Genomic DNA, 11,793 nt, shown 5'->3' with positions numbered 1-11,793 from the left:
TTCTGCCTTAGTCCAAAATATTAATTATTGGGAGTACATCGAGCTTCCCGACGTGAAGAAGCCCTGCTGTGGCATGTCTGTAGCCACTTTCTGATCAGGGTTGACCCTGCCGTCACCGTCTCAAATCGTCCCGTGCGCTCTTCAAACACCATTTACCCTTTCGACTCTCCTCTAGCGAGAGATTCCATGAAGTTCTCAACATTGCTCATACTGACGACTAGAATTCACAAAGACTGCTGCAACTACAATCAAACGCCCTATACGCGCGGGTACTTGAAGAAACGGCGTACACGTCACCAGTATCTCCTGTCCACACGTCTTCCTACACTTTACCAGGCCAACCACGTGCTGCATGCACCAAAGATTCAAAACTAAGTTGGGCACGTTTTCAACAGCAACAGCTGACGCTTGTTATAGGACGATGCTTGAGTCAGACTTTCACATGTGCAGTCAAATTCTTATTATATAGTCAAGCGGCATGATCCACAGTGGAAGGAAGGAGCAATAGTATGTAAAACTGAGTTGCACTTGTTACTGCAAAGAAGAAATGGCGTTTAAAAATTCTTCCCAACTATTCTTCATGCACATGCAAGTCTGCTGATCATCGATGCTCGCGTTTAAATCAGAGCTGGAAATTGGCGTGAAACTTTCAGATATCAGCCTTCAACGTCACATATCTAGAGTAGGAAAAGTGTATGCTTTTACAAGCTATGCCACTTCCAACCCAAAATTTGGGATATGAATTCTGTACTTAGTCTTCCGAAAGATAGGCTTTGGCTGGAGTTATATGATAATTATCAAGACTGGTTGAGATATTGATCATTGCTAGCAGTTAAACATCTAGAATGAATGTTAAACTTGCACTGTCTAGCTAAGTGACTACTGCTACGAGTATAATGTTTTACGATCCTACTGTAACCATCAGTAGCCGCTAGAAACAGGGAAATGTTAGGTCAGCCACTTTGTATTCCTAGCATTTCCAGTCAACTCTAAGGCGTACTGCCTTTCACAGTATCAATTATTTCCTAGGGCCTTTGCCTGATGGTTGATCATTAGCACGATCGCTCACACAATGAAGAAGTTGAGCGAAGTCTTCTTGTGCTTTCAATGCTAGTGGCACTTCAAATGGATCTTGTTTGTCACGGTAGATGTCCACTTTCTGCTTCCTGTTAAAATCAGACGGAAACCCGACAGCAAACTGTACGTCCTTCGATTGCACTTGAAATGCAATGTATTCTGATCCAGGATGCTGAAACTGCTTCACCTCCATTCCTGCGCGACTGAAACATTCTCGGAAGTCTTTGAGGAAGTCCTTGTACGTTTTCTTGCTGCTCCAATGCTCCTTCAAGTCAAGTGACGAATTCTCCTGTGAATGTTCCATGCCAGACTTTAGAAGCTTTGCCGTAGTACGATCTTTGAGAGCTCGAAAGGGACTTGCTGCGGGTAGCGCCTTCAACTCTGTCCATTGAACAGAGTCATTCTTTGAAATAGAGTAGCAGATAAGTTTGTCATTATCAGGGGAAAGGTGAACGTAAACAAAAGCAAGAGATTCGTCCAAGCCATACGGTCGATCTTCCTGTTTTGGTTCCTTGGTTCCCCATGAACCAACTGTCTCCAGCCGGTGTTGTGCTGATAAAGACTCCCATTCAGCGGCGAGAGATCCGCTTGCCGCATTCGCCAACTGAATCAAAACGTTGCCGCTGTGTGTCCATAAACCGTAGAGATGACCCAACACTTGTGGTCCTTTGCGTAGACGATCCTTTCCAAAACTCTCACGGATAACCTCAAATTCAGATGCGTAGATGCTAGTTATGGCACCAGGTTGAGACATGACGCTAGATAGCACTGTCAAACAAAGAAGGATGCAAATTTGATGAGAGCAGAGAAAGCATCAAACTCTCTAGACCGAAAGCGATAGGTGGAGTGGTTAGAAACCGGAAAATCTATCACGTGAATGTTTGGATCACCGGGGCCCATGGACTATATACACTGGGCGTCAGTAAAGCCGACAGAAGCAAGAAGGGTTCTTACTCTAAATTACTATCAACAATAAACACTTACAAAAAAATTCAAATTTTGGCTGATTTTCTAGCCATTGATCTTCAATACCAAATTACTGCTTACCCTACTGTCTGTTCCCCATAAGTGTGAACTTTGAAAATCATCAATATGTCTGCTGTTTAGTGGACTTTCGCGATGATCTCGGTATCGTTAGAAACCGCTAGGTCTGGCATTTCTGTTTATCAAATTATCTAGGCCCTTTCTACAAACCAAACGGAAGGATAGTACTTGTGCATATCAAACACAAACGGGTGGAGCAATGGCTATTATCCAATTATCTTGTAAGACCAACGGATCAGCAACTGGAACCATTTAAGATAATTGGTATAACATGGTCCAACTGGGGCAGCTCTTAGTGCTCTAATGTGCACACCTGGTGTGACCTCTACTTCATTACTCACTTCCGAGTTCACGCTTATGGCGAACAGACAGTAGGTCACCTGCTTGTTGTGTGATTCAGCTAGGCCATAAAATTAGCTGCCTGCTATGTGTGTTTTAGTGTATCAGCCCCTATGGGACACCAAGAACAAGAACAGCAAACTTTTCCTTTTGGGGGGGTCAAATTGAAAGTTCAAATTCAAATGTTATAGAAAGCGGATAAATTGGATCATCAACTAATCAAATTAGCCTACGCAGAGAAAGAGACTTATGGGTAGTACTGTAGATTTCTATCATATAACTACAACTGTCGGCTATGGCCAGGGTGGGAGCAAGAATGTCTTCCGGACGGTCGCCTACTTATGGTGAGGAGAGCAGACAACCATTCAAAGTGGTTATACCTAATGGAGAACTAGCTCAAATCAAAGAATGGGTGCGCGAATACCCTAGCATAGAAACGGGAGGAGATCTTTTTGGACTGTGGTCAACAGCCAACACCGCCGTCGTGCAACTCGTGCTTGGTCCAGGAGAAAACAGTCGTCGCACGTCCATGTCCTACTATCAAGATACCAAGTACCTCGCCAAGGCTGGCTCCGCCTTGACGGAGAAGTATGGTCTGTGTCACATCGGTGAGTGGCACTCTCATCACACATTGGGCTTGGCTCAACCAAGTGATGGGGATGAGAACACGGTTTGGACCAACATGCCCAACAACGGCTTCAAGCGTTTTATTGTTTTCATTGCAAACATGGACAGGAAAATGAAAAACAGGAAGTCAAAAGTAGGAGTATCTCTTCCGGTCGGTTTGGGCTGCTTTCTATTTGAAGTGCAAGATATGAAATCTTGGAAACCCTACGCAATGCTGCAAGGATCTTTTGATGTAATTAAAGGACAAAGTCCGTATAGACAGTTGCAATTAGAGACGGTCAAAAAAGGTGCTGAGCTGATCCACAACAATCATGAAATAGCTGTCGAACTCGTCCAATCGGAATCAGCAAGACACGAATGCAGTAATATACTGCTCTACAACAAAGATGAAGAGTTTGGTGGCGAAGGATTGGAAGAGCAGGCGTCTAACCATGCCCATCAACAAGATCTGATCATCCTTGTTGGGTCAGCCAAGAAATTCAACGGAAAAGACATGTGGCAAACAATGGAGGACCATGAAAAGACATTCTTTATCCGTCTAGAGAAAGAATTGAACGGAAAACTAGCGCAGGAGATTAATGAAGTAAGTGTCTCTTTCAGAGCAATAGTGCCAAAACTGGGTCAACTCGCCTGCAGGTTGGTGTGGGAACAACAGCAGAATTATGTCCTTAAATTCTACCTATCAGGATCTGCATCAGATTTCAATGAAATCAGATTTTCCTGCTCACATCATGCTGATCCAGTTCAGGTAGTAAAAGAGGAAGTGAAGAAGCACGTCACCGCCGCAGTGGATCACTTCATAGCGGAAACGTCACGTACTACTGAACCATTCATGGCAGTAAACACAAAACAACAACAACAAAAACAAGAACGAGAAAAACCAGCCACCCAGGTTGCTAGAGATGTACCTGAAACAAACGTTTAGCTCACAGACCTAAAACGGACAGCTCTGAAGCAGTTTGAAATTTTTGTATGCGCATTTGTGTATAGACTCATTTTTCATATCTTGCTGTTACCCTAATTAAAAGTGATGGAGTAATATCAAAATTCCTCCTACTCAAGAAGAGTCAATCTTGTCTAAGTGAATCACACTAGCTGAATCTACAAATGTACGAAAAGTAGTTTAATTAACAGGGACAGCACGCATCAAGTCACTTGTAGCAAGCGCACACTATTAGACCATGACAAGACTGCTAAGCACACGTGCATAACTTACCTATACTGTAAGTGAAGAATGCGGCAGCTCATCCTAGTGACTGCAATACTCCCAAAAGGGAAAGCTAGACGTGTAAGGCTAGAATTGCAATAGACATATATTTCAACAACAAAATCTATCACAAAAGATGAACAGCTGCAAATTCAAAAAGATAAGTTGAACATAGAAATTGATCATAGTCACAAAAATCGTGGTATACAATGCTAAGTACCATATTTATATAGGAATAGATGTGGAGATTGCATGAAAAAACTAAGATGTAGCTGATAAACAAGCAAAATCATTATCATGCATCAAATCTTTTCTAACTACATATAAACGTGGTACAAAAAGAAATAGAAACAAGATGTAGACAATAAAGGCAATCAGCAGTGTCTTGTAGTTATATCATCCGATACTTTGATCGCGCTTGGGTCCTCTATTATAGGTGTTCACAACTACTTTCTACAACCTCCATGCCTCACATTAGTGGTGACTGCTGTTGAAGTTATTAATGTATTAAAATCGGAATGTGCAGAGTTTACTATTGTGTACACTTTTAAACAACAGTTCAGTCAAACAAGCAAACAAAAACAGGTTTTATGGTCAAAATGCAAAAAAACATTCATGAAACTGTTCTTCCAAAATACTGTGCACTTGATCTAGTTGTAGGGTAACTTTTGCGCTTGAACGGAGCTTTTATTCTATTTAATTTCTTTGTAGAAGCGGGAATATCATAACAGACAAGAGTCATTCACATGCAGAACGACAAACGTAGAGTAAAATTAGAGATCCGGACTAAAAATGATGGCGCACTCTTCAAGTTTCAGTTTCAGGACAGACTATTAGTAGCAGCTTGCACATGCAATGTCCGCCTCACGCATTCGGAAATGAACTAAAGTACTGTCATTTCGTTCAATAAGTCGTAAAGAGCAACATTCACTCCTCGTCTCTACTTCAACGAGTCGTTTCGAAATGGGCCTAGTAATTACCTTCAATCCTAGTGCATACACGTCAGTTGTGGCACAAGACGTACACACCACTGTCTACAACGGAAGAGAAAAGTTTGAGGACACAATGAAACTTCTCTAAAAGACAAAAACGATTAGTAGGGTCCTTTAGCAGGAAACCGAAAGATATATCACGTGCAAACATTTTATCCTCCTTACGTTTTCCTGTTAGTAAGGACTTCGTTAGAGCAGCAGGTTTCTTGCACTAACTCCGCAATCACAGAATCTAGACGGACAAATGACATCATCAAGTCAACAGTAGTGACATCTAGCCTGGAACTACCGGAGCAATGACCAGCAGTTTTGCTCGAACAAGTAGGAGTACCGGCTCAACATTTTGCCACGTCTCAAGAAAACCATTTCAACTAACAATTCACAATGGTGAGTTGGCGCAGCTTCAATCGTGGGTTCTTCTTCATGAAAACATCGAAACGGGCGGGGACCTCTTTGGTCTGTGGTCAACAGAAAACACTGCCGTTGTGCATCTGGTTCTTGGACCTGGAGAACGCAGCAGACGAACTACGACATCGTTTTTTCAAGACGCCGAGTATCTTGGGGCTAAAGGTCGCCAAATTGTACAGGAATACGGTCTTTGTCATATTGGGGAGTGGCACTCTCATCACACTTTGGGTCTGGCAAAACCTAGCGCGGGAGACGAGAGCACGGTATGGCGTCATATGCCTAACAATGGGTTTAAGCGTTTTATTGTATGCATTGCCAACATCGACCGTGGTGAAAGCAGAGGAAGTCACAGATACCGTGCCAGTATTCCGCGAGAGGCTTGTGTAGGTCTAGGCTGCTTCCTGTTTGAAGTGAAGGATACCGTCACGTGGGACCAGTACGACATGTTGCAGGGCTCGTTTAAAGTAATCGATGGTCAAAGTTCATACAGAAAAGCGCGAGCGCTCCAACGGACGATAAGAATAGGCGCTGAAAGTGTTCACTCTCCACACGAAGTCAACGTGGCGGTATCGCGGGGCTACGACATCCGAAAGACAGGATTCAACATATTTTTATATCGCAAATCACAATCCACTTCACTCAACTATGGTCAGCGCACCGTGATTGATCGAAGTTCTCGTGATCTCACTAGCGTTTCAAAGTCTGGTATCCCACCTAACAGTGACACCAGGAGTATACACAGGGCTGGAACTCATAGCAAAAGAAATCGAAATTCGCATGGAGATGGCGGTAGAAGTCGTGCACCTGTTGAGAGCGTCAAGACAACCTCAAGAGAAAGGCCCCAAACACCAAACAGGATGAGCAGCACTGCACTCAAAGGTCGTGACACCAGGAGTATAGACAGGGTTGGAACTCATAGCAAAAGAAATCGAAATTCGCATGGAGATGATAGTAGAAGTCGAGCACCTGTTGAGAGCGTCAAAACAACCTCAAGAGAAAGGCCTCAAACACCAAGCAGGACGAGCAGCAGTGCACTCCAAGGTTCCGGTCTGATCCATAGGAGCAATCGTCAGGCCGTTACAAGCACAAATCAAATGCTGGAAAAAGTAGGTGCACCCTTGTGGGACATACTTTTACCTACTCACCAGTCGCTTCTTGAGAATCTGGCTCATGATCTAACTGGAGAATTGATCAAAGAACTTGATGCTGTTACTATTCACTTCAAGGTAGGTGTGCCAAGCAAGTATGATCTCGCGTGTAGACTTATCTTTCACGAGGACAAAGGACATACATTAAAACTGTACACTAGTGGGCTAGCTAGCACTCCCTCACTTACCATTGACCTGAACAAACACAGAACTAGCCTAGTTGCTACCACAATTGTTGAAAGAATACAGAAGACTGTTGCAGGTGTAACAGCAAAGATGCCTGCTAGAAATCAAGTCATTTCAGCAGCTGCACCAAGACAGAACCCTCAAGACCATAGATTTCAAAATACTTCCAGATCATCAACATGTCACACCACAACAAGGACGGGGACCAATTCCCGGTATGGTAATCCAAATTATTCCATAAGAGGTAGAAGCAGTCCCAAGGTAGACTTGGAGAGCAAACTTCAATGCGACAAATACATGAGTAGAGTTGGTCCGTATTAATAATCAACATACTGTACCTTATGTTTCTATTTAGAGGTGTTGTAACAATTAGCTTGCAATGATTATGTTCACTTATTATATACTTGACTGCAATTACAACTAATTCTGTACCGGAATTCAGCCGGTGCTTCTGCTGTGTGTGTGCATGCGTGTGTGTGTGCGCGTGCACGTGTGTGTAACAAAATTCTTAAGAATAAACGTCCAGCTCACGGTCCTCCACAACGCTGGGTTGATGTAGTTCATTGAACTTATCTATAGAAGATCCACACAATCGCTCAGCATGCAATCTATTCTGCAAGGCCTAAACTCATAGTGGGTATGGCCGAAATTCAGGTTCAGGTGTGTGTGTGTGTGTGGTGTGTGTGTGTGTGTGGTGTGTGTGTGTGTGTGTGTGTGTGTGTGTGTGTGTGTGTGTGTGTGTGTGTGTGTGTGTGTGTGTGTGTGTGTGTGTGTGTGTGTGTGTGTGTGTGTGTGTGTGTGTGTGTGTGTGTGTGTGTGTGTGTGTGTGTGTGTGTGTGTGTGTGTGTGTGTGTGTGTAGAACCGGCCAGCGTCACTCCAGTGACTTAGCAAGGCTGTCTGAGAGGGATAAGCTAGATGATAACTCTTCTCAGTATTTCAATCATCAATGCTAGAATGTACACGTCAAGCGTTATAAGTCTGCAAGGATTATAACAAAACACGTCATTTAACAATTACCAGTTAGCTGCATGTATCTGAAAGTTTAGTTAAATCCAGTCAATACGTGCTACGTTGCGCTTCTTTTTTCTATTTCTTCGAAAGGATGTAAAACAGAGAAGCCTGGCTACGCTACACTATATCTACGGCAAACTTTAGTCTAATTTTGCTCATTCTCTTACGCTCGCGGTAGTGGCAATGCAGCCCACTACGCAACATATCCCATTACACTATTTATAGATTGACAGACCCTGCGTGCGTCATTTACCGTTTTCCCTTTCCGGAAAGCACAATGTGGTCAGGCGCTCAGCAAAGTCGTCTAGCGGTGGAGAAGCAGCTTCTGGAGAAGAGCTTCCGTGGTGTTCAATGGTATGACTCAACAAGCAAAGGAGCAACCAAGGTGGATGTGGATTTCACAACAAACGTTGGAGGTGGTTACACCTTGCGTCTCTACGTACCAGCTGATTGGCCAAACTCCTGCCCCGCCCTGGCAATTGCTCGGCCTTCTATGCGTCTCAAACTACGCCATGGTGAGGACCTTCCCATATCATCGCATGCCTACCACACTTACGGGTTGTCTGATGAGGGATATCAGTGCCTCTGCCACTACCACCCCTCTAGCTGGAATCCTAACAACACAATGTACCTAGTCTTCCTAAAGGGAAGACTGTGGCTGGAAGCCTATGAAAATCATATGAAAACGGGCAAAAGCATAGATCGCTACCTAAAACCCATGTGAAAGACAGCATACAAAGGGTGGAGTAGTTATACCAACTTACTGCGTATTTTCCAGTTATAAGACTTTAATTGTAGCTGAAATAGCAGTAAACAATTCGAATTGGCTGTAGTCTCTAATTCTGTAGTCAGTCATGGGGTGTGTCCCACAGTTGTGTATTGCATTTCAAGAACTAATTCAAACGTAAAACACTCTTGCGTCTCGTCTCTATCCTCACAAACGGCAGCTAGATAGGCTACAGTATTTGCAGCAATCTAAAGTTGAGATACATCTCCAACTCTAAACGATTTGGTCTGATTGTGTTGTGTGGCATGCTGAAACAGAATTAATCATCACAATCTGATTTTCCTTTCAATTCCGGTTTGGTATGCGGAAAACGGATGAATACATTTTCAACAAATTAGTCTCTATAGTGGAGACAGCAGACTCAGAAGAGCAAAGCGTAGAATATCTGAATTCTATCGTTGCACCACGGAGTGATGGCCAAAGCTAATGCAAGAACGGATGGTGGATCATCGACTAGCTCAGAATTCAAAGTAGTTATACCAAACGGAGAACTTGCCCAGATCAGAAATTGGGTACTTCAATACCCTAGCACAGAAACGGGAGGTGATCTATTCGGACTTTGGTCCAAAGATGGCACCGCCGTCGTGCAATTTGTGCTTGGTCCTGGACAAAACAGTCGCCACAATGCAATGTCCTACTTTCAAGACACAAAGTACCTCGCCAAGGCTGGCTCCGTTTTGACCCAGCAGTTTGGTCTGTGTCACATTGGTGAGTGGCACTCTCATCACACACTGGGTTTGGCTCAACCAAGTGATGGAGATCAAAGAACGGTTTGGAACAACATGCCCAACTACGGCTTCAAGCGATTTATCGTTTTCATTGCAAACTTGGACAAGGAGACACAAAGCAGGACGTCCAGCACAACGAGAAATTACTCTGTAGTAGGTCTGGGCTGCTTTCTATTTGAAGTGAAGAACACGAAAACAGAGCAACAATGCCATATGAGGCAAGGATCGTTCCAAGTCACTGAAGGACAAGGCGCCTACAGACAGCTTGAACAGCTGTTCTCGGATGGTGCTGAATCAATTTCCACAAGTCATGAAGTCATGGTTAAAAACGTGCAATCGAGATCACGAGGATACGAAAGGGGTCATATCCTACTCTACAGAGAAATCAAAGAGTTGGATCACAATCACCTAGCAAAATCGAAGTCAATTTCACTAGCACCACCACAGCAACAACAAATACAACCAAATCAACAACGACCACCACCACCACGACAACCACCACAGCAGCAACGACAACAACAATTTCAAGTTCCTCGGTCTTCAAACAAACCAACTGGAATGCCTTATCAAGGACAAGGTAATCCTGTAGCACAGCACACTCCCTATCCACATCAAACAGGACCCCATGTTCAATGTCCAATACAACCACTCCACTATACAACAATATCATCAGTGCATCAATCAAGACAGCAAACTATTTCTGCAGATGGAACGACACGCTGGGAAACCACATACCAGGCTTCCTACTCAGTAAATCATCCAGCTCCTTGTCAACAAAGGAATACCGCACCTCATCAACTACAAAAGGTAGTTCGTCAATCAGGAACTCAAAATCCGACACAAACAGGACAGCAAAAACCTTTTGTTTATGGGAGGAAGCCCTAACCGAATGGAGGTGACCAAAATTGGCTACTTTCTGGAACACTAACGTATTTTCAGTAGTTCCTAACTGTGTTGTAATATAGTTGAGCCTGTCTGTGTCCACATTTATAAACTAGGCCGTTACAGTAGCAAATTGTGCTTGCCTTAGAGTATCATCTTGTCTCTCAGTACAATGTACATATTGCCAAATTGGTCAAACTCGATCTCCTGTCACTCTAAACAAATACAATATTTTTCATTAAATCTAAGAACAAGATATTAGCCTTAACTGAATCTCCTGTTGTGTAGAGCAGTTAAACATTATACATTCACAGATCTCAAATCTTTTCCAGTACAACAAGCACAAAGCAGCTAGAATCAAGAAATGAAATGAAAAGTCTCAAAAACAACGTGCTGTACCTGCCCGTTGCATTAGACCCAAAATTTGTTCCTGACTACGGGCACACAACACCACTAGAGTTGCATGTGTTACATGGTCCACATATGCGCTAACCATTTGGTTTCCTGTACAACAAGCAAATGTATCAGCATTAATTTGATATGCACTCTAACGTCGTGCTCCTCTAACAACCGATTTGACCTGCTGCAAAGTAGCAACAAAGTCTTGCTGAAACCCTACCTAACCACGTGAGTTGTCAATTAATTATTAACTAAATTAAACGCCGACTGTTCCACATCTCATTGTCTAGCACACAACCATCGAGAAAAAAGCGTTTGTACATGGTACATCTGTGCCAGTTAGTGCTGCTAAGCCATTCACAGTCACGTGACACCCATCCATCAGTTGGAGAAAACTTGAAACACACGATTCAGCATACATCCACTGCTACTACTTTTCTGCTTCTGACCAACAAAGGTGACATTCTATACGTAGACAGTATCTCAAGAATATATTAATTAATTAATTAATTAATGAAATAATAACAATTTCAAAACTTTCATGCCTCATGCCAGTCTAGACGAATATGCCGAGCTAGGATTACCTCCTAGACGACTTTACAAGACCATCGTTCTGCACTGATGAGCGTAGAAATTCGTAATGGCAGAAATTTATGACACCTAGGCAAGCAGACGACAAATAACACTAACATGCCAATTAACGCACATAACTTGGCGTGGATTGCCCCTACATACAACGACATGCTGGGAAACAACATACCAACTACTCAGCTAGCGCACCTCATGAGGCTCATCAACTACAAAAGATAGTTCGTCAACCAGGAACTTCAAATCCGACAACGTACGGGACAAAGCCTGAACTACAGCACGTACTCACTGTAGGCGCAACAACAAAGTCACGTGAAATCGAAGCAGTTGTATGCGCATGCTCAAACTACAGTTCATTCATCTTACTCA

The 11,793-nt window shown here is 43.3% G+C and overlaps 2 protein-coding genes and 1 long non-coding RNA gene across 3 annotated transcripts; 1 reads left to right on the top strand and 2 right to left on the bottom strand.

Annotated features, from left to right (window-relative positions):
• Positions 1-783: 783 nt before the first annotated feature.
• Positions 784-1,906, bottom strand: LOC134182645 (uncharacterized). The gene has a single exon (XM_062650081.1). The coding sequence runs from the start codon at positions 1,829-1,831 to the stop codon at positions 1,019-1,021; it is 813 nt and encodes a 270-aa protein (XP_062506065.1). The 5' UTR covers positions 1,832-1,906; the 3' UTR covers positions 784-1,018.
• Positions 1,907-2,757: 851 nt separating this feature from the next.
• LOC134182522 (uncharacterized) lies at positions 2,758-4,151 on the top strand. Its single transcript, XM_062649934.1, has one exon. The coding sequence runs from the start codon at positions 2,777-2,779 to the stop codon at positions 4,010-4,012; it is 1,236 nt and encodes a 411-aa protein (XP_062505918.1). The 5' UTR covers positions 2,758-2,776; the 3' UTR covers positions 4,013-4,151.
• Positions 4,152-10,525: 6,374 nt separating this feature from the next.
• Positions 10,526-11,707, bottom strand: LOC134181837 (uncharacterized). Its single transcript, XR_009970204.1, has 3 exons — positions 11,617-11,707; positions 10,707-10,788; positions 10,526-10,652 (listed from the first exon to the last, which is right to left on the bottom strand). It is a non-coding gene; the product is annotated as an uncharacterized LOC134181837 (long non-coding RNA).
• Positions 11,708-11,793: the final 86 nt, after the last annotated feature.

This window comes from Corticium candelabrum, chromosome 7 (assembly GCF_963422355.1).
Source record: "Corticium candelabrum chromosome 7, ooCorCand1.1, whole genome shotgun sequence".
Taxonomy (NCBI): domain Eukaryota; kingdom Metazoa; phylum Porifera; class Homoscleromorpha; order Homosclerophorida; family Plakinidae; genus Corticium; species Corticium candelabrum.
This window is presented reverse-complemented; position numbering and strand designations above follow the sequence as displayed.

What these genes read in the sequence shown, in the direction of transcription:
- LOC134182645 (XM_062650081.1), bottom strand. Translation starts at nt 1,831, where the DNA reads ATGTCTCAACCTGGTGCCATAACTAGCATCTACGCATCTGAATTTGAG.
- LOC134182522 (XM_062649934.1), top strand. Translation starts at nt 2,777, where the DNA reads ATGTCTTCCGGACGGTCGCCTACTTATGGTGAGGAGAGCAGACAACCA.